This window comes from Micropterus salmoides, unplaced genomic scaffold (assembly GCF_014851395.1).
Source record: "Micropterus salmoides isolate LMB-PRFRI ecotype aquatic unplaced genomic scaffold, ASM1485139v1 Ms_hic_scaffold_14, whole genome shotgun sequence".
Lineage (NCBI taxonomy): Eukaryota > Metazoa > Chordata > Actinopteri > Centrarchiformes > Centrarchidae > Micropterus > Micropterus salmoides.
In genome coordinates, this window is record NW_024040485.1 from 26440460 (window position 1) to 26465668 (window position 25209).

At 38.7% G+C, this 25209-nt stretch overlaps 1 protein-coding gene across 11 annotated transcripts in view; it reads left to right on the forward strand.

The window, feature by feature from the left end:
* ctnnd2b (catenin (cadherin-associated protein), delta 2b) overlaps nt 1-25209 on the forward strand; it is a 163320-nt gene that overhangs the window by 130811 nt on the left and 7300 nt on the right. For 7 of the 11 annotated variants that reach the window (XM_038718780.1, XM_038718781.1, XM_038718783.1 and 4 more), the window contains 9 exons: nt 596-782; nt 9849-9966; nt 11211-11393; nt 16111-16284; nt 17554-17704; nt 19344-19596; nt 22559-22652; nt 22838-22964; nt 25053-25181. In XM_038718780.1, coding sequence (XP_038574708.1) covers nt 596-782; nt 9849-9966; nt 11211-11393; nt 16111-16284; nt 17554-17704; nt 19344-19596; nt 22559-22652; nt 22838-22964; nt 25053-25181 — 1416 coding nt within the window. The remainder of the gene's footprint in view (nt 1-595; nt 783-9848; nt 9967-11210; nt 11394-16110; nt 16285-17553; nt 17705-19343; nt 19597-22558; nt 22653-22837; nt 22965-25052; nt 25182-25209) is intronic. The other 4 variants (XM_038718782.1, XM_038718791.1, XM_038718784.1 and 1 more) reach the window with 1 other exon arrangement.

Below are 25209 nucleotides of genomic sequence, written 5' to 3' on the forward strand. Positions count from 1 at the left end.
TAAATAAATGTGTCTGGTCTGGTATGTAGCAAAAGGGAGTTACAATCTTCACTCTATAACCTGTTGTATTGTGACAAAATAAATCTACCTACCTAACTAACTTTCATGGTTAGCTGTGCTGGTACTGGGCAGGTGGCATTCAGTTGGTTTATCTGAACATTTTACTAAAAACAGCTTCCTTCTGCAGATTTCTTAGCTAAACTATAAAAAGCCTGACATTTTTTAAGCTGTTTTGAAAGTCACTTTTGGCAAACCTCAAACAAACTGTGCTTTTTCCTGTGTTTTTGTCCCACATATCTCACCACAAACTTTGTTGATGCAACTGAAGTAGCTAAATGAAATTCAGCCATCATTAATTGTATTATTCACAGAAGTTATTTTCCTGCTGTGACATGTCAAAATGTCTTCCATTTAAAAAAAGGGCCATTGTATTAGTTTTGAAAACATGTGTCTGGCTTTTCAGACTGCTGTAAAGCAAGTCAAGCTTTTGCCCTGGGGTTTTCTTTGTGTCTGTCTCTTCTCCTGTCTACCTCCTGTGGTGTTCCTTTTCCTCTGGTTTGGTTTTCACCTCCTGTCTCCCTGCTGTCCTCTTCAGGTGTTTTGTGGAACCTGTCGTCATGTGACGCCCTGAAGATGCCCATCATCCAGGATGCCCTGGCCGTGCTGACCAACGCTGTGATCATCCCCCACTCGGGCTGGGACACCTCCCCCCACACACAGGAAGACCGCAAGCTGCACCTACACTCCTCCCAGGTCCTCCGCAACGCCACAGGCTGCCTCCGGTTAGTGTCACTATCTGTTCCTCCAGTGCTTTTATTTCTTATCCAACTTTAAGAGGACAGGGATGTTTTTTCTAACATTTAACTTTGTTAATGTATGGCCTAAGACATTAATAGACTTTTAGAATCACATATTATTAGCTTAATATCTAATACATATAATAACTGATTAAATGTTTATTGTCACAGCTGTTTCAGCAGAGAAATTACATATTCACTCCCTTTGTAGAGATGTTTTGCTGTTCGCTGTCTGTTATTAGCAACTTCATTCAAACAGAGAAATAAGTGTCTCTGTAGTTCAAGACAGTCTGTTATTTTTAGATAGTATTCTGTGTTATTTTTATAGCTCTACACACAAAGAACTGACAGACTTAGCTGCATTTAAGATGACTCACCACTTGGCTTCAGAGCTGCTGTGGCTTTTCGTTTTCCCACTTGAGATATGATGATAGTCATACAGGGCAGTGTGGAAGTAGTAGGACTGTGACACACATTTTTTTGTTGTTTTGGCTGTGTACTCCAGCATGTTGGATCTTTAAAAAGAAAATCGCTGACTATAACATTTAAAGCTAGGGTAGATAATGTATTTCGAAGGCATTTTTGTTGTATTTGTTGAAATTATCTTTATATTCTGACAGCAATCAATAAATCAAATGCTCTGAAACTGGGTACCTGTGGCTATGCAGGCCTGTAATAATCCCAGCTAACCATTTCATTCAGTCTCAACGGGTGGGATTTTTTTGGTTAGAGACTTCTAAAATCTAGCTGTCTCTTGGTAGTGTCTCCAAAATTACATACCCTAGCGTTAAGCGTTATTTTAACTCATTTATATATTACCAATGAAATACATACATTACATTGTATATTCAAATGCAGGCCAGGACCAGGGTCCTGTCATCAATACAGTACTGGATTGTTTTTTGTTTTTAGTTTGGAATTTAGACTTTTAAATCTATGACTCGACACTTTCAGCAATGTAGTATCAGATGTTATAGGTTGTGTTTTTCATCATTAGTTCTTGTCCTCATAGTCTTTTAAAACAGTTCAAATGTTGGTAAAAATGTCCTGTTCCTCCACTTTACTAAACACTTTACTAAGTATTCATTGATATATATATATTTTTTTTTTTTTGGCCACTTGGGGGCAGTGCAACAAGCTGCACACAAAACATTGACATATTTTCACAATATAAAGTTAATATGGCAAAGAATAACTAATTCACTTAAAGGGAGTAGCATTCACATTTATGTGGAGTCGTGTTTGTGTCCATGTGAAGGATATAAGTCCGGTATTCACTGGTTTGGTCACCACCAATTCCTGGAAAGAAAATCGGGCTCTTTAGCAGCTAAAATGCTCCTTTAGATACACCAGGTAGTTTCTAACTTTGTCTGTCTGCTGTTTATGCTGAGTGGGTAGTGTGTAACAATGGGTTTATCAGAGCTTCCTCACTGAAAACTGTGGCCATCAGGAAATTCCGCTGATGAGAGCAGTTGATACTGAATCGAAACAGTAAAGTTGCGGGCCATGAATTCAAAACAATAATAAGATGAAAATGCTAAAATGCTCCGTAGAGCTAAGGGGAAATGCAGTCAGATGGATATACTGTCACTATGAATGACCTCTTTCATATGCACATAGTCATTTGAAACATTGTTAATATAACAATATTTATCATAGCAGCTTTTTTTATAATACAAACATAATATCAGTATATTATACTTAATTTCACCTGTCAGCAGAAAATAAGCGACATATTGTTATTGGCTACTGATTAATTCTATTAATGAACATTGCAGTGTAACTACTCACTTATATCCCTACAAAAATATACTAAAGAACCTTATGCTTTCTTCTCCAAGGCGTATAAATCTGTCTGTTATTAGCTTATTTGTTCTTGTTGTGGGTATTAATTGACTTAGCTCATTCTTAGTAATGATGAATATAAAACACAAGAGGATGAGACGTAGGGATAATGAAGGCATGTTTGCTGGTGATGGTGTCAGGCTAACCTCACAAACTAATACATCATCTGCCTTTTAAAGACCATAATTAAACATAGTGTCTGTGTGTGTGTGTGTGTGTGTGTGTGTGTGTGTGTGTGTGTGTGTGCATGAATTGTGATGCTGAGACAGCAGATCCTCTTTATTCTCTATTCTGTAAAATTCAATAAAAATGCTCCTCGGCAGTGTATAGAAGTATAAGCTTCTAAATGCTTTATAGTATTTCATCTCCAGAAATCCATTGTAATGTAATTTTTTTTGTGTTCATGGCATCTGCCTTTAAGGTACACATACTTGTCTAGCCTTCATTTCAAAGCTATGTGCTCTCCTTTCTGCAAAATTCAATAGAAGTCACATGTAAGCATTGAAAGTATTAAATCCTATAGTTCTTTCTAAAAATATGTTCTGGTATTTTATGCCCAGGACTACAGTTTAATAATGTTTTGCTTGTTCATGGATTCAAAAAGCAGGATAAAGAATGCTGAACGTCATCTGCCTGCATAGCTACGTAGCTACAACCATAGGTTAGATTGATGCAGGCTGTTATGAAGTCAACTTAAACAACTCTTAAATTCTAAAATGTCTTTGGCTGAAAAGCATTATGCTAACTGCTGCATGTGGTTCGGTTCAAACTTAACAAAACTCAACTACTCCCAACAACAATTTGGCTAAAATGAACACTGTGTCTGTTAAGTCAGACACACCCATCGCTCATAATAAGGTATTCAGGGCCTTTAACTCAATAAGCTATCTAATCATTAGATATTTGTAAATATAGAATTGATATTGGTATATGTATTGGTATTGGTAAGTATTACCAGGACTGTATGATGAAATTTCGGCAGGCCAAGAATGAGCTCATAAATATTTCTAACAGAGAAATATCGGCTGTGTTCCAGACTTTTTTGATGGTTGCTTGTTGCCTCCCATCAAACATTTTAGCACCACAAGAAAAAAAAAACATTGCATGTTTGTGCATGCTGCTGTTTGTCTGTCTGTATAACAACACGTTAATCTCAGCCGCAATATGTCTGCTCAGCTGCTCTCAGTGAAAATAAACTACACATATTGGGTGCTACCAAAAGGCTTTAGTTGCATCTAATACTGTGCGTGTGTCTGGAGTGTGTGTGTCACAGGAGATAGCTTTGTGTGGATCAGCGCCCTAAACTCGAAGGGCTAATTCATCTTTCTCACGCCTCGTTAGGGAATGCTGGGAGTCTGATTAAAGATTGAATATTTCATGGCGGGTTTGGTATATCGCCGGCCACCTGCGCTCTCTCCCTCTCCCCATCTCCCATTATCCTCCTCGCTTTCTCATTTTCTCCCTTCATTTCTTCTCTCTCCATCATATTATCCCTCCTTTATCCCTTTCTTTTTCTGTCTCGCCCTGTCTCTGCCTTGCTGTCTCTCACTTTCACACACGCACAAACACAAGCACACAGATTTTCTGCCTCTGCTTACTCACCGCTTGTTTCCCTCCCTGTGTGTGCATATGCCGCTGAGCCAACTTACAGAAAGTGCTGAAACTTGTGCTGCTAGAAAGCTGAAAATGAATAATGTGCATTGAATTTGCATATGCGACACATATTCTAGAGCAACTAATGAAGAGTAGGTTGACCCAGTTTGTTTTTTACTGTACTTACAAGCGGATTAGGAACACAAACACATTGTCATACCACCAAGACATTTAACAAGTGTAAATGCATGCCATCTACTTAAAGGTACTTTCCCTGTGATATTGGCAGCTGAAATCACACTAAAATCACCCATCTTTCTCCGTCTCACTGAAATGACAAGACGAAAGCAGCCCCCGCAACTTCAACTGTTGCAGTCATACATACTAAGGCAACAGGTGTTGTTGTGGGTGAGAGAACACAGTGAACACAGGTGGTCCAGCTCTATGTCAATGAGTTTGTGCTAATTAAATTGAGAATTTGTTGGAGACTATGCAATACTAAAGGGAAACATCTGCTGACGTTATTCATAAGGGCCTTTGTGGTTATGTGTTGTATATTTCTAAATGTTATGGCCCAAGTCTTTGCTTAAAATATTTTTCCCATAGGTGCACTGGAATCTCCTTTGTGTTGCAGCTGTATCCATTAGCTGATATGCTAAAGGAAAGAGATGAATTATGAGTATAATGAGTGATAATTGTCAAGCTATTTAGCTCTGATAGAGTGTAGGCAGTGAGGTGACTGCAGGCTTCCAGTGCCGTTAGCTTGCTAAGCAGAGCTTAACCAGCGCATTTTAGCCAGTGGAGAAGCCTTGGTACCCCACTGGCTACTCAGAGCAAAAAAAAACCCTATGGTGAAGGCAGTCCAGACTAAAACTTACATATGGATAGTGAGAAATTTGCTCATTTTCTATATTGTATGAAGAATTTAGACGCAGCTAGAGTGTCATTACGGCTAATTATATATATTATTATATATATGATAGTGTTCATAAACTGGTTGAACCACTCTTACAGTAAGATGGGATTAAAAGCAGCAAAAGACAATGTGTTTTGTTTAAAATGGCTGGATTGTTTCTTTTACAGTAACATTAGAATTACAATTCCCAAAACATCACCCCATGCAGAGGCGTTCTGCAGAATCCTGCTTTCGATAATAGAATTATAGAGAAAGAAACAGTATCTTCCTGTTGTTACCAAAAGAGTGACATTTTTGTCAGTACAGTTTTTCTCACAGCAGCGGCACACTGTGGATTAATCAAATTCTGTTTCATTTGAAAGCTCCCCAAGTAGACACAACCTTTTTTCAGCAGTGTGATTTTTTTTTCTCTCTCATTATTTAGATTCTTCACACTAAAAGATCATGATGAGAGATAATCTGCAGCCCTGTTGTCTTGCAACGGGAATGCGTCATTACTGTAATTATGCCAAACTGACTGAGGTTAATTGAATTGAATACAGGTGGTATCCAAAAGAGAGGAAATGTGTGAAAGAAAGAAGTATATAAATCAGAAATACTTTATTGGTCCCAGAGGGGAAATTCCTTTGTCATAATTTCTCAGCTTGCATGTCAAGGAACAGAAATAACAATAACGAATAAACAAATTTAAAATATAAAAAGATACACTAAGGTAGTGTGGATATTTACAGTATTTTACAGCAAACAGAAATGTAATGAGAAATAGTTGTGATGAATTTAATCGTAATAGTAATAATGAGTGCAAATATGGATATAAATATAAGGAGTGTAGATATGTACAGTATTTTACAGTATTAACAGAAATGAAAGTAGTAGTAGTGACTTTTAAGCTCATAATTTATTTCTGTTATTTTAATGCATATTGTCTGCTATGTAGCAGAAGGGAGTTACAAACCCATTTTCACTATATAACCTGTTATATTGTGACAAATAAAATGTACCTATCTACTGAATTAAGTACAAATAGTGATAATGACTAGAGTTACATTTGATGTGGATGAAAAACAGCTGTAATGGGACAGAATAACCAGAGTATTAATACAGATAATATTGCACACTATGTCGGGTATTGTACTTGTTACTGACTAAGAGACTGTGTGTTTGAGACTGTGGGGCAGGAGTTAAAGAGTTTGATAGCCACAGGAGGGAATGACTTCCGGTGGCGATCTGTTGTGCATTTTGGGGGGACGTGTCTTGCACTGAAAATGCTCCTGTGTTTGAGCAGCACGTGATGAAGTGGGTGTGAGACATTGTCCAAGATGACATGTAGCTTGGACAGCATCCTTCTCTCCAGCCACACCCACAATGTCACTGGCCTTGCGGTTTGTCAGTTTGTTAGCGTCCGCTACCCTCAACCTGCTGCCCCCGCATGCAAACAGGATAGCAACCTCCTCAGCATTGTCCGGCAGATGTGGAAGGACCTCAGCCTCCTCAGAAAACAGAGACTGCTCTGGCCCTTCCTGTAGAGGGCTTGAGTGTTTTTGGCCCAGTCTAGCTTATTGTCCATGTGCACTCCTAGGTATTTGTAATCCTCCAATGTCCACACTGAATGCTGGGATGGAAACAGGGGGTCACTGGTGCTTTGGCTCTCCTTAAATCCACAACCAGCTTCTTAGTCTTTGTCATGCTGAGCTGCAGATGGGTCAATATCACTATAAAGTGCCTTTGAGACTTCATAATTCCCAAAAGAAAAAGCCCAGATTTTCCATTTAAATTCACATATTTTATTAAGTAGATCTTAGTTTGTTAAAAATGTATCTTGGTCAAGCTCCAGCACTTTTTATAAATTAATTGCAAGCATACAAAGTATGACCAAAATGCAAAATATGTGCACCCTGTCATCTGTGGTATTTGAACTTTTTCTAAATAAAATCTAACAATAAACATATCTGGTCAAACTTTCAAAATAAATCATGTCAGTACAGTAAATCATGTCATGCCACGTGGACCCTGGCATGACAAGATGGACAAAGGCTTTATGCGTGAAATAGAAAACAACACATTATTTGTTAAACAACAGGAAACCTTTAGGTTTAATGATTTTAGGAAACATTCTACACAAGTCTAAAAAAACACATAGTTTACAGCAATATGTCCCGACAATTAAAAAATCTTCAGATTGTTGACAAAAACGCATCTTGCCACTAACTTTTTATTATTATTAGTTAATACTGGTTTAAACTTGGGGAAACATATTCATTTTAACAGACTGAATGATTTTATTAATTTTTTTAATTTAGTTTTCATTTTAATTTTGCACAGCTGTATTTTTTCAAATAGGTAGTGAAATCTCTTATATAGACTATAAGTTAGATCACAGTCTGTTGTTTTAATTACATAGAGAAAAGTTTGTAAAATATCATTAAATCACGATCATCAAAAAACCTGCTGGGAGCAATATTATGGAACAACTGTAAAATGTTTAAAATTATAAGAAAGTAGGGAAACTAAGAACATGTCCTCCATGTAATGTACCATATCCACCTTGTCATAGAAGGATGGATGACAGAGTAGACATTTTTTCACTAAAGTTAGCATTTAATGAGCACATGGTAGACCCTGAGTTTGCAAAGTGATTCATTTTGAAGATGACTGTGTACAGTTTCACAAATATATGTTGAATTTGACAGGGTGGACATGTTAAGCTTGACAACAAACACAATATGAAGAAAATTAAGAAATAAAAGTGTAGAAATGTACTGCACTTGCAGCGGTTGTTTCAACCTCCATTCAACAAAGACAAATTGTTGGTGATGATGGTCACTAAAAACATCCGGCAGTTTCTTAAAGAGGCATTTACCCCACAATGACAGGGTGGACAGCAATTTCAAGGACAAAATATTTATTTAATATTATTATGAAAATTAAACTTGACGACCGAATTTGTTTATAATCATATAAGAAAATGTATTATATTTGTTTTCATTTGCTTTCAAGCTGATGCTAAATTAAGTGGAGATTTGTTTAAATTTGTCTAAAGAACATAGGAAAGATATAAATTCAGTTATGATATAGGTATGATGCAAATTTGCAACAATAGGCATAAACTAGAAACCAATGCTTGCAAAAGGTTCCTAGGAACGTATCGAATATGCACAGGCATTGCGGGAATTACATACGCTATCTCGGCTGCAGTCTGAATGGAAGCGGTGTGATGCGAATTTGCAACAATCAGCGTTAGGGAGTTAAATGATCAAAATAAAACACTTATTACACTCATTGAAGTTAGCATAGCAGGCCGTGGGACATGCAAAAACCACATGCACCCAATCAAAGAAAATAGAGACCAATCATTTTACTGTGTGTGTGTGTTTGATCATTTATAATAAAACCTCACAATTTAATTATTTTACAATATGTTAATGTTGACTGATTCTGTGGAGGACACCAAAGGCACTAGTGATATTGACCCAAATGGTCAGCCACCATAGCTTGTATGGTAAAGTTGTTTAAAAGTAAAATTCATGTGCTTTTTATATTTGTGTTTATCTGGGGTTAGTCACGTTGCGACAGTTTGTTTTTCACAGTTTAGTTTTGACAGTTATTTTATGCGGTGTGCCAGCCAGGTCTCTCTCCTGGCAGTGAGATAAAAGATTTGTTTGACTGGTTGGTTCAAAGTTATATAAATCAAATGTCACAAAGGATTTACAAGTAGCAAGAATGTACACCATCCCACTGAATGACCATAAAACAAAAGAACAGCACAAACTCAAAGGCTTAGCTCAAAACAAAACATTAGTGTATTTAAATATTTCAAACAAAAACAGATACAAAATTAAAATTCTACTTCGGGTTACACAAAAATAAATTCAGAAAATGAAGCGGGTTCAGTTCCTCAGGCACGAAAAATGACGTTCAATCCGAAAACGCTGCAAACCGGTGCAAAGTGTTTTGAGATTGACCTCGCTCCAGGTGGTGATTGATTGCACGTTATCGCACTTCTTCCCCTGTGCGTGAAACCTGCACTTTAGCATTACAATTTTTAAAGTGTCCAACCGAACCACAGCCACAGATACTGGATTTTCTTTTTCATTTTTGTGTCAGAGCATTTGATTTATTGATTGCCGTCAATGACTGAAAGAGAATTTCAACAAATATAACAAAAATGCTTATGACGTAAATTGCTTGCCCTAGCTTCCAAGCTGATGAAGGATTTAAGCATTAACACAGTTTGCATAAATAAATGCATATAATACTGTATTTGCTGTTTACTTGTGCGATAAAGTGTGATAAATGTGTCATATTGCAGCTGTATAACACCACATGTCGTACCTTAAAATCACAAACTAAAATGGTGAAGACCGTTATTAAGGACCTGGGAAAATAAATGCGACTAATGGAGTTTTGGCAGCTTGGTGTCATTTCTCACTGACACTGAGGGCACAAGCATCTCCTAGCCATCTTTAATAGTCTGACATTTAAAGGGCATTACCCTCTGATTGTCTCTCCTCTCTGCCACACAGACAGGCATACACATGCAGTAGCACATCCATATGCTTCAACAAGACTCAAGTTATGTGGATAAGTTTGCAGAAGTGTGTAGGGTATTCAGAAACTTTGCTGCATGTTCTGTTTTCAGTTGGACTTTTCATTGATGATTGATTATGTGTACCTGTGTTTGTGTGTGTGTGTAACAGGAATGTGAGTTCTGCAGGCGAGGAGGCCCGGAGGAGGATGAGGGAATGCGAGGGCCTGACAGACGCTCTGCTCTACGTCATCCAGACTGCTCTAGGGAGCAGTGAGATTGACAGCAAGGTAACTCTCTCACACATTTACAACCAACTTCCATGCACACAAACTCTCATAGCCTCTAGCTCATGCACATACAATATCACCTGAATAGAAACGCACATGCACACAGTGATGGAAATTATGTTGCTCAAAGGTCCTGTGTGTGTGTCGTACTGCATGTTTGTGTATCACTATCCAAGAACTCATATCAGTGGTTATTTTTTGCTTTGTAAACATGTGTTTCATGATGATTACTATGCAAAAAATATTTGAAATTTACATAAATTTACATGAGTTAAATGCAAATCTGTTTTATCTGTGGCTTTGCAGACTTTAGGTATACACAGCATAATTCATATTAATTTGTGTAAGTTGTCCCTGTGGTTTGTATGTTAATGCCCAAGGCTTGCAGACCACAAACTACACACTGTAAAAAATGAAACCATGGGAAGTTGTTTTGTTTTTAGATCTTCAGAATGGAGTGATACATATTGTGGATACATACAGTAACATTTTCTTCCTGCACTGGCAGATATATGCTGTTAAATACGAAGTTAATAATATCTTGAAACAACAAACCAATGTTTCCCTTCTACTAAGTACGTGTCTGAAACAAGTTGCAAAAAAAATAAATTAAACATCTAAATCTTAAATTTCAAAGATTTTGCAAAAAGAATGATCAAAGCTAAAGATCATATATAAAAATACATATAAAATCCCGAGCTTGCCTAGTGTAATTTTTCACAGTGCACCATATATTGCCCAACCCAGATGGCCAGTGACACAGAAACATCAGTAGTGAGAGTGTGTATGTGCTTTTGTGTGAGCATGAGAGTTTGTGTGGATGTGCTTGCTTATGCGCTCTATGCATAGATGTGCGTTTGATGTGTAAAGTGTCGAGCTGTGTTGCCAGTGTGTAAGGGTGTGTGTGTGTGTGTGTGTTGAGTGTTGAATTTTTTAATCCTCAGAAATCCTTCACAAGATCAAAGTCTGTGACTGTTGACTGCATCGCCACTCACAACAATAGGATTTGTGTGTGTGTGTGTGTGTGTGTGCCATGTTTATATATTGTATTATAATACAGTCTGCCCTGCACAGTATGTTCATATATGTGTGCATGCTTGTGTGTTTCAGTGTGTGTGACCGCATATGTGTCTACAGTCTGATTTTTAGTGTTTGTCTGTTCGCCTGATTGCCATCTGTCGCCCCTTCATGTCTATCTCATTCTCCACACTTTCTCCTTTCTTTCTTTCCGTCTCTATCATCAGACCGTAGAGAACTGTGTGTGCATCCTGAGGAACTTGTCGTACCGTCTGGCAGCGGAGACGTCTCAGAGCCAGCAGGGAGGGTCAGAGGAGTTGGACGGTCTTTTATGTGACACCGGCGGGAAGGACGCAGAGAGCTCCGGATGCTGGGGCAAGAAGAAGAAGAAAAAGAAGGGACATGACCAGGTGGGAAAACAGAAAGTGGCATCTTTTCACATTTCATTTCTTTCTTTGTCTTATTTTCTGTCAGTGTCATCTTCTCTTCTTTTGATTCCTTTCTTGATTCAGTCAAATACATTTGGCTGGTGCTTCATATGAAAATGTTTGGCAGCCTCAGCTGAAGAGTCAGTGGATTTCTTGTTTGGGCTGGGTGTTCAAAGTCCTGCAGAACCACGTAGTTAGATAATAATGTGATGGATAATAATAATTTGGTGGAATCGTCTATGTCGAATACCTTTGAACAGTAGTCTAATGATATCCAGACAAGCTAATTGACTATGTTTGGTCTTGGCTGAATGCTGTTGCCCTCTACTAGCTTGTACAAAAAGAGGGTCAGGGCCTGATTTCACAGACATACGGAGGAGCATTGCTAACTTTTGAAATATGCCCAATCTGCATACACAAAAACACACACACAAAGGCACACAGATTCGGCATTTGATGTGTTAAGTATTTAAAGTGAAATAATTTGGACCGCAAAAACACTCCAGTGGTTTGCACAAAAATTTGTTATGGGGTCTAGCTGAATGCACCCAAACCCCATTGACACATAAAGACTCAAAGACCGAAGAAGCGACAGGATGCTAGTGAACATCACTTTAGTTCAGATCAATTCAGGCTTCCTGAGTCTCGTGATATAACTTTATCATACTGCCGGGACTTGGATAAGAAAGCGATGCGTGGAAACAGATCTCTCAGGAAATGAACCACTTCATTTTGTACCCTTATAGAGTCAGTGGCATATAATGGCAAATAACTGCCCAATCAAAGCTGAGTATGCTAATTACTGGCTCGATGTTTAACAGGCCCACAGGCTTTGGGACTCGTGAGAGCCTGCGACTTGTGTCTCCATGTGTGATCACTACTTTATCAAAGGAGGCATCAACAAGCATGAATGTGGCAGCTAGATGCAGGGGCGGCAGATGGACATTCTCTCTGTGGAACATAATAAACTGTTGCTTGTGTGCATTGTTAGCTTAATGTTTGTTTTGTTCATGTTAATTATGCATTTGTGGCTACGTTAACATACGGTGATCAGTTTTTGCTACTAATATCACACCCCGGAGCACCTTGACCGTAAAGTGGGCAATTTCATTATGGGGATGTGCTTTTGAATTCCTAGGCTCCATGCTGTCCTGGTGGTAGGGCTGCAACTAACACTTATTTTCATTATAGATTTATCTGACCGTTATCTTCATGATTAACTGTTGAGTCTAAAAACTGTGTGATAAATGCTCATCACAATTTCCCAGAGCCCAAAGTGACGTCTAAATTTTTTCTTTTGGCCAACCAGTAGCCCGAAACCAAAAGATTCTTCATTTACTATCACAAATGACAAAGAAAAGCAGTAAATCCTTAAATTTATGAAGCTGGAACCAGTAAATGTTTAACATTTTTGCTTGAAAAATGACTAAAGAGAGGAATCTGTTATCAAAATAGTTAACATCGACAATTAATCTTCTGTCACTATTCTTTTTTTAATTCTTTCTTGACTAATTGCAGCTCTACCCGGTGGTTTTTAATTGTTGGCTTAACTTAGGCTCACCCTGTGCTCGTTTATCTCTTTCTCGCCTCAATTTACTTTGCTTCTTATTCCACAACAATATAATATCCTATAGAATTTTGAAGATCATATAAAAAATCTACCTTTACCCATATAAAGACATCATTTGTCTCTTTAAAGCCGTGACTTTATTGGTTGGTATTCCCTGTCAGATGGCCACAGCAGGATCATGCTAATTAAACAAGGCGTAAAAACAGTAATAGAGCTCGAGTGTTGTTATCTTTATTAGCGTTATATGCCTATATGTCACTGCTCGTACATATCTGTAGACAGCTCACCAAGAACGATCCTTACCGTTAACCTGTTTTTGACATTGTGTATATTTAGGATTTGCACCCATTAATAATAAAATTGTTGCTTTTTTCTCTTAATTTGAACTTTGAAGTTCTAGCTGATCTTTTCTTATCTTTTTTATAGAGCATATAGTGTGTATTTTGTAAGACACCGAGACACTATTGCTGCAATTTTGTTTTTATTTATATAACAACAATATTTTTGGGGATTCAGTGTCTCATTTTGTAACGCAGCTCTATGCTGTTTCTAGTTCAGAAACATTTGCTCAGTTCATCCTCGGTTCACACTATCTCTAGTCTCAAATTAATATTTATGAATGCACTACAGCTTTCTTTGATATTCATGATGTTTGAGCCAGAGTTGTTTTCCACGTCAACTACTGATATTCACCTAGCACCCGGATTATTCAGGGTCACGTCTGCAGAATGAGGTCACTCACAGCTACATGTGTCAAGAAGAGCTTGATGATGTGCTAATATGTATCTTCTTGATGTGATGTTTTTTGCTTTGCTTTATATTACCAACACATGCGACAAGGTTTTCACACAACAGGATTGTGGGATTACAGCTTCACCTACAGTGACTTGTCTGTTCTCCGATTACCTGTGCACAGAATCAAAAACTACCAAGCCAGTTTAGTATATCTCTATGGATTTCCTGGGTCTGTCTATCTGTTGCCAACACGAAGAGTTTCATCCTCCGGTTAGTTAAAAAATGAGCGCTCTTTTAGTTGTAGAATTGGCAGAATCCAAACGGCTGCCTTGGAAAAGGCTCTAACCTCTTGTCATGCTAATAAGCAATCAGCATCACATTCTGGTTGAGTGGAAGACGTCTTTTACAACTTCTAGTGAAGCTGGGGGGATTGAAAAACACTTCCGGTGGATCAGGGTGGATGAATTGCTCATTAGCCCTGCATGCTTTTTTCCCCCCTTTCATTTCTAGGAAAGACAGAGAAAGGAGATTTAAAAAAAAAAAAAAATAGTAGTTATGAGCCAGGCCTTTAACTTCCATTTGTCAAACGAATATTCAACGAACTGTTTGTGTATCCAGGCAGAACCAGAGAGATGAGGGATCTTAAAACTAACCCTGGGATCAGAATGTAAAGGGCCAAATCATAACCTCTCCATAATAATAATACGTACCCCCCCTTCTCCCCTCTATCTGTCTCTCTCCACTCCAGTGCAGCTGTGGGTGATTACCATGAAGTAGGGATTGGGGAGCTTGTTGGAGAGGGCAAAACTCTATCAACTGTGGGGTAATTAGTGGAGAGAAGGAGGAGAGGAGAGGAGGAAAGCATATGTCGGTGGAGGGGACATGTAAAAGGAGAGTAAGGGAAGTTGGTGGGAGGGAGGCCAGAAAATACAAAGGGATGAGAGAAGAGAGAGGATAAAGAGGCTGTGGTAGAATGATATGGTCAAAGACAAACAGGGAAGCAAAGGAAGACAACAAATACATTTTTTCAATGCAGTGTGCTGGCAATATTGCAGAGCCTTAACAGACATCATGTGAGATTACATCATTGCAGAAGGAAGGACAGAAGCATACAGGATTTCGTAGTTATATTAATATATACAGTCCTACAAATCAGAATGAGATAAAGAACAACTGTGCAGGCTCCAGTACGTTTAAGCATACAAATACATTTTTATGGAGCCCTGGAGTGGCCATAGAGAGAAAAAAAATATATATCAAGGCCATGTTTTTTACTACATCGAGCGCTTAAAATGCTATTGCATGCACACGAGATATAATTAGTTCACACCTTTTTGGCCTAAGATTGTAAATTCAGATGGTTCTCCCGAAAACATGAAGTGCAGTGCACCTGCTTCAAGTAACTCTCCTCAAAGTCGTCACATTGCCACCGATATAATCCAAACTGAAATAACTTTTGCAGTTTTTGTCCACTAAATGTATGTCCTACTGTAATACTGCCCAGTGTTTGGATTAACGTGTGTCTTCAGTGTGTGTGATAGAGGTTTATATTAGTTTTGTACTGTTAGAGTGCTACTATTTTCTGGCCATGAATGACACTTAAAGGAAATGCTCTCTGTCTTAGGAGAATACTGACATGCACACATGTACATTAAAAGATTCAGTTCTTTTTAATTTAGTAAGAATCATGTTGAATTAATGGGATTTTTGCATTGGAGATTGTTGTCTTCACCTGAAATTAACCAAAAAGTTCCACCATTAGGTATCACATAAAACCAGAGACTTGTAAAACAAAAACCTCAATAACTTAATTCTTAAGTCTTCATCAGAATCATTAATTTGGAGCACGGACATTTGCAAAATGATAACATGTTACTATCATTTAATCCCGAAATGATTCCATTAAAAGTCAGTAAACAGTAATATATTATTATTGTTACTGAACTTCTGTTATATTTGCATTTAAATGTGCAGTGCTCTTTGTATTTCCGAAGATAAGTGTGGTGCATATAACAACTAATTAATACTTTTTGGTGCAAACTCAATAGTTTTTTTTTTTCCATAATGCGCCTTCTCATGAACACACATGAATTATATTGTCACTGAGAAATCTAGTGCATTCAACAGCCAACGCTTATTATTGATATACAGTATGTGTGTCTATTTGTCAAGATGCATCATCAACGCAGGAATTACAAAGGAGTTAGAAAAAACAAAATGCACAAATGGATGAATGCCACCTTATTTATACACAGTTTATGAATAGTAAATCTCTCTCTCCTCTCCCTGCTTTTGCCTGAGGGGACCATGCTGGCACCCTACCACTGTCAAACCCTCCCTTCACACAGAATTCAAAATTCTTTTCTATTCTGAATTATGTGTCATCTTCCGCAGTGGGATGGCGTCGGCCCATTTCCAGACTTGGCGGAGCCCCCGAAAGGCATCCAGATGTTATGGCACCCCACCATCGTCAAGCCCTACCTAACACTGCTGTCTGAGTGCTCCAACCCAGACACCCTGGAGGGAGCAGCTGGGGCTCTGCAGAACCTAGCTGCTGGCAGCTGGAAGGTAAGGACTGTGTCTATGTCCCTGTGATACTAAAGGACATCTGCACAAGATATTGAAATTCCAGTGGGTGTCAAAGTGTTCTGAAAGTGAGAAATCTCAGCAAACAGCAAAATAACAACCCTAACAGTCGCCATAATCTGGTTGTTTGTGCTGTGGGATAGCAAACATTACTTACTAGACTTTGGTGTTTACACATGTCTTTGAAATCAACACTTTTTATGTAATGGCATCTAAAAGACTCAAGTCAGAATAAATGCAATAAATAATAAAAGTGCCTTATTTTCATAAGTGTGTTTCAGGTAATGACAAATTATACAGGGGGCCATTTGATGACTTTAGATCTAAAATGGGTTTTTTTTTGTCATTTACCAGCCTAATTGCTTTTTAACTGTCTGCCAGTTAACTTGATAGACAGCACTTTGGTGTAGACAGACAGCATCTTTTGGGCAAATTCTAACAATAATCTTTGTCTCAACGACTGTAACGACTGTCGTCACAGCAACAAGGAACACTAACGAACCAGCGGTATCGATGACCCGAGATAACGACCCCACTGAGGTTAAATAGCTGAGTTTCCCTGCCAGTCAGTCAGAACTGAAGAAGTCCTTTGGATAAGGGACGAAACGTCTTCCAGTAGCTTCAACCAAGTCCAGTTGCCCTTCATTTTAACCTTCGTTGGATAACTATGACCTGGATGACTGAGAATCTTCATAGATAACAATAATCCTGCACTTGACAGATGCCTTTTTTTATGAAATGACAGTATCATCGATTTGACAAAAAGATATCATATTGGATCTTTCCAGACATTTCAGTAGTGCCACCATGAGGTTGACATTTTTGGTTTTACATAAAAAACGTTTTTCATCAAGTGCCATCAATCAGGTCAGAGCATGTTAGCATGCCAACATTAGCATAATCTCAAAGCCCCGCTGTGCCTAATTACTGCCTTACAGAGCGTGGAGGTAAACTCTTAAATGAATCCTTACATGTTTCAAAGTGCAGCGGTCTTCAGCTGTGAAATTACATTATGTCATGTACATTTTTTATGACATGATATGATAATTTAAAAGAAAAGAATAAAATCAATCGCACCCTACCTTTGAAAACACATATTCAATTTTGAATTTAAAGAAAGAGTTAGCCATAATATGGTACATCAATTCAGAGGAACAAACATAATACACCAGAAAAAAAGGTGCATAAAAACAAATCTCTGATGCTCTCTCTGTCCTCCTCCAAACCCTCCCTTCCCACGCTCCTGCCCAGTGGTCGGTGTATATCCGGGCCGCAGTGCGTAAAGAGAAGGGCCTCCCTATCCTTGTGGAGTTGCTGAGGATAGACAATGACCGGGTAGTTTGTGCCGTGGCCACCGCGCTGAGAAACATGGCTCTGGATATCAGGAACAAGGAGCTCATTGGTGAGTCATAGAAAGAAACAGAAAGTGAAGTGAGGGGAAAAAATGTGACACAAAAAATTGTCTGTCAGTGGGTTAATGCATAATTACCAAAGTAAACCAACTTTATTCAAGAATTTTATTGAAGTATTTTTTATACTAGTGGAGTAATGTGCTTAATTCTGCCTTAATTCATGAGAAGGGCACATAAAAAAAGTGCATTCATCTTGAACTGCTTTCAGGATTACTCACTTGCCGTAATATTGAATATGATACATTTTTGAAGTAGACATGTTTAACAGTAATTCCATAGAAGGGGCTGTTAAATCTGACTGATCGTTTGATGCTTGATTTTCCTTTGGAGACCGAGTGATGTCTGTAATAAACTGCTTTTCTGCTGGTCCCCATAGCAACAACCTCATGCCTCCTTCCACTTAGTCTGTCTGATGCTTGAGGCTCTGAGCGAAGTGGTGTGTGTATATGTGTGTGAATGCAGAATGTGTACAGTGTATGTAGGTTGTAATGTCAATCCTGTACCCCACACAGATAGGTCCGCTATGAGCCAACTGTTGTTTTTTATTGCCGCAATGTTGTTTGTTTTATATGTTTGTGATAGTGAGAATATTGCCAACATTGCGAGTATGTGGCAATTAAGCAGTTGTTTTACATGGTTTAATATTGTTTGATAACTTACTGTACTTACTTAGATTATCTGGAGATAAGTGTGTTTTTTAAAAGCTATTAATCAAAATGAGTGAGTATGTATGCTTCAGGCACCAGCAGGATTTTTTTACAGCATGAAAACACATTTAGTGTGGATGTGAACTGTCAGTAGGTCATGACATGGCCACACCCCAGGGTCAATTCAGAATGAGGGGCAGAGTGGACAAGATTGCATGACAGCAGTACTGAGGTGTCGTGGGAAATGTAGTCAGTCTCTGTTAGATCACGTGACCAAGCCATCATCATTGTCTGACACCCAGCCAGGCTGGATTTTCTTACTTGTGGCTGGGAGTTTCATACGTTTATAAGATTAGAAATAACCACAGTCGACTTAGGGACTGCATGTATTATTTATTATATAAATATTACGGGCCGAGGGGTCAGCAAAGGGGAAGGGTCATGTTTGTTTGTTTGTTTGTTTGTTTTATGTTTAAATCAGGGTAGACAAAAATTTTGGGTTCAGGGAGGAGGTCCTTTTATGTTTCAAATCAACTAGCTATTCTCAAAATTGTGCAAGTTTGGAGAACCGAATTAGACATGAATCTTCAGATATTAGTTACTGAACTTTATCTCTCCATTTACCTGCACTTATTCCCACCTTGGGAACATAGTAAAGTAAAACATGTCATATAAAGTTAGCATATTGTCTAAGTCAAGTCCAGCATTACGCATCACCAACTGTTTCTACTAATTGGTGAAGTTAGTAGAAATAGATTTAACTTTGCCTCACTGTGTTGCAAAGTATCCAGAGTGTTCAGTTAATTCAGTTTCATTTGCAGTAACGTTAGATTAAAGGTCTAGCCAAAAAAAACATATGCATTAATTTTAGCATTAAAAAAGCTCAAATTGTCTGTCTTTCATTTCCACCTCGTCTCCTTCTTTCCACCTTTATTCTACATTATTCCACCCACCCTGTCACTCGTACCCACCGTGCCCACAGGTAAATACGCCATGAGGGACTTGGTGCATCGTTTGCCTGGAGGCAGCAACAACAACAACACCACTAGCGGTGGGGGAGGAGGAGTCGGCAACACCAGCAGCCTGGTGGGGAAGACCATGTCGGACGACACCATCACGGCTATCTGCTGCGCACTGCATGAGGTCATCACCAAGAACATGGAGAACACCAAGGCCCTGAGGGATGCTGGCGGCATAGAGAAGCTCATCGGCGTCGCCCGCAGCAAAGGAGACAAGTAAGCCGAATGGGAAGACGTTGTCATGGGAAAAGGGTAAAAAGAAAGAAGATGAAAGGATAGAAGAATGAGAAAATTAGTTGTGGGTATTGTCATGGGGCAGTGTTCTTATCAAGAATAAACAGTTTTTATACTTTGGAAGGAGCAAGGTGCAACAGCATTACAAACTGTTAAACTGAAATTAGAAAGAACACCGAGGGAATTCAGTTTCAACAATCAATATGCCAAATGTGACTAAAGACTACAGTACCCAAGAGAAGAGAAGACAAGAACCACAGGGGCATCTTGACATTGCCTCATAGTTAAAAAAACACAACACTGTGACGTAGTTGCTGAATTCATGCAGAATTTATCCAGAATTGGAAACTGGATTTATTTGCAACCACCATTTTAAGGAATGTGACGAGATGTTTCTAAGCACAATTCTATGTTGTGAAAACATCACTCATCAGCATCAGACTCCTGAAGTCAGTTGCAGTTGGACTAGTCTGTATTTAATTGTCTCTATTAAAATGTTTCTGAATGTTGATTGTAAAATGCATACATTATTACCAATAAGGCGGCCTGCTGTTCTATAAGAAGGATATATTTAGTCAGTTGTTCATTAGCAAAGCACATAGCGAGCAGGTGGAACACGGGGATGCATGGTGGAGAGAGAGATATTTAGGCATGAAGATAAGGAAATTGATTGGTGGAGTAGGATAAGAGGGGGATGTAGACAAGTCCATCAGGGCAGTGGAGAAGTAGGTGGAATAAGAAAGGACTGGAACATGGCTGTGGTTGAGAAGGAGTGGAGAGATCATGCAGCAGAGACTCAGGGGTGAGGCAAGAGGAGGGTGAAAGTAAAGGTTTAGAGAGGCTGTGTGCTTGTTTTAGAGCTATGAGTCAGCAGTCAAAACAGTCAACAGAAAATAAGGTCCATTCTGTTTGCCTGCACACCAACATTTTGTTTCTCGCCATTTTGTATTTATTTGACAGTTGACAGTAAAGATAGTCAGGGAACAATGGGGAGAAAGCAAGTGGGGTGAAATGCAGGGAAGGTCCCCAAATCAAACTGAGGACATGATAATTGGTGTCTTAGACCACCTGCAATTTTCTCCAGGCCTCGCTTAACTATGATTTGTCAATGAGACTTCAGTACGCTGCCAGTATCTGAATATTGGTCTGAATATTGTCCCTTATATCTAGATATCTATTCTGTCTTGCTAAGGCAGAGAGAAGTAGCAACTCATTTTATATATTTTAAGGCTGATTTACCAAAACTGCAATTGCCATATAACCTACATATTACAAAAAAATAAGATACTAAACTGACTTTGGATAGTCTTCCAATTTCCTGTCCACTTCAAACAAATTCATTTAATAAAAACATGATCTTTATTTTGATGATTTACAGTCCATAGCTTTTTAAGAATGAAATGTTGGCTATATCTGTTTGTATGGAAGCCCTAAGCCGCCATCCACTCTTATATTTCTACCATTAATATTTATGTTGAAACAAACATAATAAACAAATTTACATTTAATACATCTAAGTATCTAATTTAAAGGTAGCCTTATCAAATTGGATTCATTCCGAGTCAACATTTTAGGTAGGATTTTTTCACTGTCATGATTGGAATTAGCTACTGTCAAGTATGTGGAATATCTAATGGATGTACTTTCATTTCTAGATAACAGTTTGGGAGAAATCATTATGTAAATATGACTTTAGCAAGTTTCCATTTACCATGGAAATATTTCCATGGCATATTTTTAATACAATAAAACGGATGTCAAAAAGTCTGTGAAGGTTCTCAGTCATCCAGGTTATAGTTATCCAAACTATCCAAACTACTTGACTTTGACCTTCCTTGGATAGAGATGTCAAAAAGTCAGATTCAGGTCTCAACTAAATGTTACCCAAATATGTAGTCACAGCGTTTTGCTTTTGTACAGCAGCTGGCAAATTTGGTTATTTTTGCATCTAAAAGTTACATTTATTTTCTCCAATGCTTGAAAAATCATAGGTTGAAACTAATTTCTGAACGTATTGAAAGTAAACATCATTAGTTACTGTCGTGGAAATTATATTCCTGGTGCGGGGTTGAGCAAAGAATTGAGTTACAACCAACCGTTGTCTTTGAAGAATTTATTTAACAAAAGAGAATAAACAGAGAAGTACTTAAACACATATACAGCTGGTCCAGAGACCTGCCGCCTAAGGTGGCATCATCATTTACACAGTCTAGGTGTCTATGTTTTGGGGAACAGAGATCCTGTCTCGGCCTTGAATGAATATTCCAGGAGAGGAGAGGAACAACAAGAGAGGGAAAACACCAAAACAATCTCACAGCCCTAAACCCTAGCAAATGTGGACGGATTAACATAAGGAGTATAGGAGAGGAAAGGTTAGGGACAAAAAAACACGAGATATAGCGAGAATAGTAATAATAATAATGTTAAGAGATCATACATAAAAGATTAAATGTAAGAGGACACAGTTTTCTGCCATAAGAGTTACTTTTTGAGATACTGAAGGTACAGCCATTAATAAACACGTACTTTCTTGTCTTGTTCCTCAGAGAACATTATGAAGTTCCCTGCTTTGTATCACTGCAAGGCCTGACCTTGATAAGCTGTCACAGAATACAAAACGATAACATTTAGCAAAATGATTTGAAAAAATCAAGTTTAATTTCCTAGGCGCAGATAAGGCCATATGAGCCAATTAAACCCGCAGCCATTAGTCAGCTGAGACAAACCCTGGAGGATGCAGAATGAAATATTGGCCAATCAATCAATCAGCCGTCTTTCTTCTTCGGAGGCTGCAGTGAGAAGATTCTTTAGAGGCTAGTTTAGTGTCTCTGCGTTATGTCTTGATTTCTTCATTATTCTGCAACGTGATGTTTTGATAGCTCCCACTAGTACAAAACAAAAGACAGTCAAGCTTTATACTGTATGTGTTTTGTCCTCTCTGCTGAATTCCCAGACATAGTCCTAAAGTGGTGAAAGCAGCATCTCAAGTCCTGAACAGCATGTGGCAATACAGAGACCTCCGCAGCCTCTACAAAAAGGTAAAGTCCACAAGGCTGTGTTAACACTGGAAATGTCAGTCAGGTTGATGTTTCAGTAGATATTGCTGACAGACTGGAAACTGACTAATGATCAAATGTAGATTAGTTCTAACACTGTCTCATCTCTCTTTTCATTTCGTTTACTTCATTGTTTTCCTTTACGTTTCTTGCCTTCTCTTTTTCAGGATGGCTATTCCCAGTACCATTTTGTCGGCTCTTCCTCCACAATAGAGAGAGACAGACAGCGACCTTATTCTTCCTCTCGTACTCCGTCCATCTCTCCCGTACGGACCTCACCCAACAATCGATCAGGTGAGTCTACACCCCGACGCTCTCTTGTCTTCCCTTTTCTCTTCCGTCTCTCTTTCCATCAGTACAGTCCAGTCAGACAAGCATCGCTCTAAGCTAGCTGAAGTCAGCTTTAACCTTCACACTACAGTGGCTATGGACAAATTATTCTGCTGTCAAGTAAAATCCTTGCACCTTGCCTCCTAAAAGTCGTCTTGAAATTACGGATTCTCTGACACCAATCCAAGATCATGGGCTCTTCAGTAGATGCCTCTCGCGCTACAACCATACAAACAATGATCTGATGTATTGTGGCTCATTTTCTTTACCTGATATTTGTGCTTATTATTTAATGATGGAAAATATCCCTCCTACATACACAAGGTAGTGAGTCAGAATGAATAAATGCACAACTACATCCGGCACCAATAGAAATGGACAAAAAAAAAAGTGACTGTGGTGCTCATTCAGACATGAGACTGACATGTAATATCCATAACAAGGTGCATGCCTGAAAGAGGCAATAGTATCAGTCCTGCAATAAATACAGTAGCAGATTGATTGGATTAATTGTTTTCATGAGGCTGAAAACTTTAAAAAAAAAAAGCCTACAATTTATTGTTCTGTATCTGTTAACCAATATATAATTCAAAACAATTTAAAATAGTATGAGAGAGCATTCGAATAGGTTTCGCGACTTATAATTGCTATATACGTCAGAGGTCACACGCTTCTAGATCAATTAGGGGTTAAGTGTCTTGCTCAGGGACACATTGGTGGACGTGTCACAGTGGGGAATTGAACCCCGGGTTTCCTCACACCAAAGGCATGCGTCTTATCCACTGCACCATCACCACCCACCTATACCCACCACCTATATTTAAAATAAACACTAAAACTGAATTTATGAGGCTGTCAACTGACTAATTTCACATTTTCTATTTTGTTTCTCAATGCCAGCCGACGGCCCACAAAGCCATTTGGTTAATTTTATGGCCGTGTAAATTTGTTTTCACATAAAAAATAAAAGCGTTCCATTGTAAAGCCTATGAATGTGTACATTTCTGCAACAGTTGTTTATCGCAGCGGCAGGCTGAGAATAACTGCTGTGTAGGTGCTGATATTACAATAGAATGGTGATATTAGCAGAGCATTAATGAACTTATGGATCAGTGCTAACTGTGTTATAATATGCAGAGGAAGAGAAAAGAGACGGAGGCAGCCACACAAACAGGCTGGCAGGCTGCATCATCACCAGCAGCTTCTTTGTGAAAGGCTGCTGATAATTATTTAAATATTAGAGGGAACGTTACTGAACCATATGGCACTGAATCAATAGCCTCCAACATGGCTAACCAGATCTAACTTATTATCTTTGCCTCTGATCCCGCCAACCCCCCCATCTCAGTCCAGAATTTATTTGTGTGTCTGTGTGTATGTACATTTTCTATGATTTCAATTTGGCTCGTTTTGGTACAAGTGGATATTTGGGTTAGTAATGCCAAGACAGACTGACAGACATTAATAGGCCAGTGGGAGTTTAAGATAATGAAAATATGTACATGTAGTAAATACAGGGAGAGAGAGAATGGCCTGCATACAGACAGAGTGAAGGAGAAGATAAAGGCAAGAGTAAATCAGATACAGGGAGGATGGGTGACTCAGTATTTACCGCTTTGAAATTACACCCTGGTCAAAAAGCTAGATTTGTTTAGAATGGCACAAAAAGCATCCAGTCCCCCCCGTTTCACTTATTTCAGGCTGATGGTTAGAAGTAAATACATACAGTGACGTCTCAGAGTGCTGTGCCTTTGTTGAGTTCTCGGCACGTAAATGCAAAACATCAGTGAAAAAATAAATGTGTGGCCTAAATACTTATCCTTGCTGTTGTAGTGTCCTCCTTGTGAATCCAAAAGAGAATTGAAAATGTGTTGATGATGGTTAATGATGAATTGAGGGTTAAAGATATTCCCTCTGTGTGTGTGTGTGTGTGTGTGTGTGTGTGTGTGTGTGTGTGTGTGTGTGTGTGTGTGTGTGTGTGTGTGTGTGTGTGTGTGTGTGTGTGTGTGTGTGTGTGTGTGTGTGTGTGTGTGTGTGTGTGTGTGTGTGTAGCAAGCGCCCCTGCTTCCCCCAGGGAGATGATGGCTTTGAAGGAGAGGAAGGCAGACTATGAGTCGACTGGCAATGCCAGTTACCATGGCAACAAGGGCGAACACACATCCCGGAAGGACGCCATGACGGGTAGGAATTTCATACTGCATGTCTGACA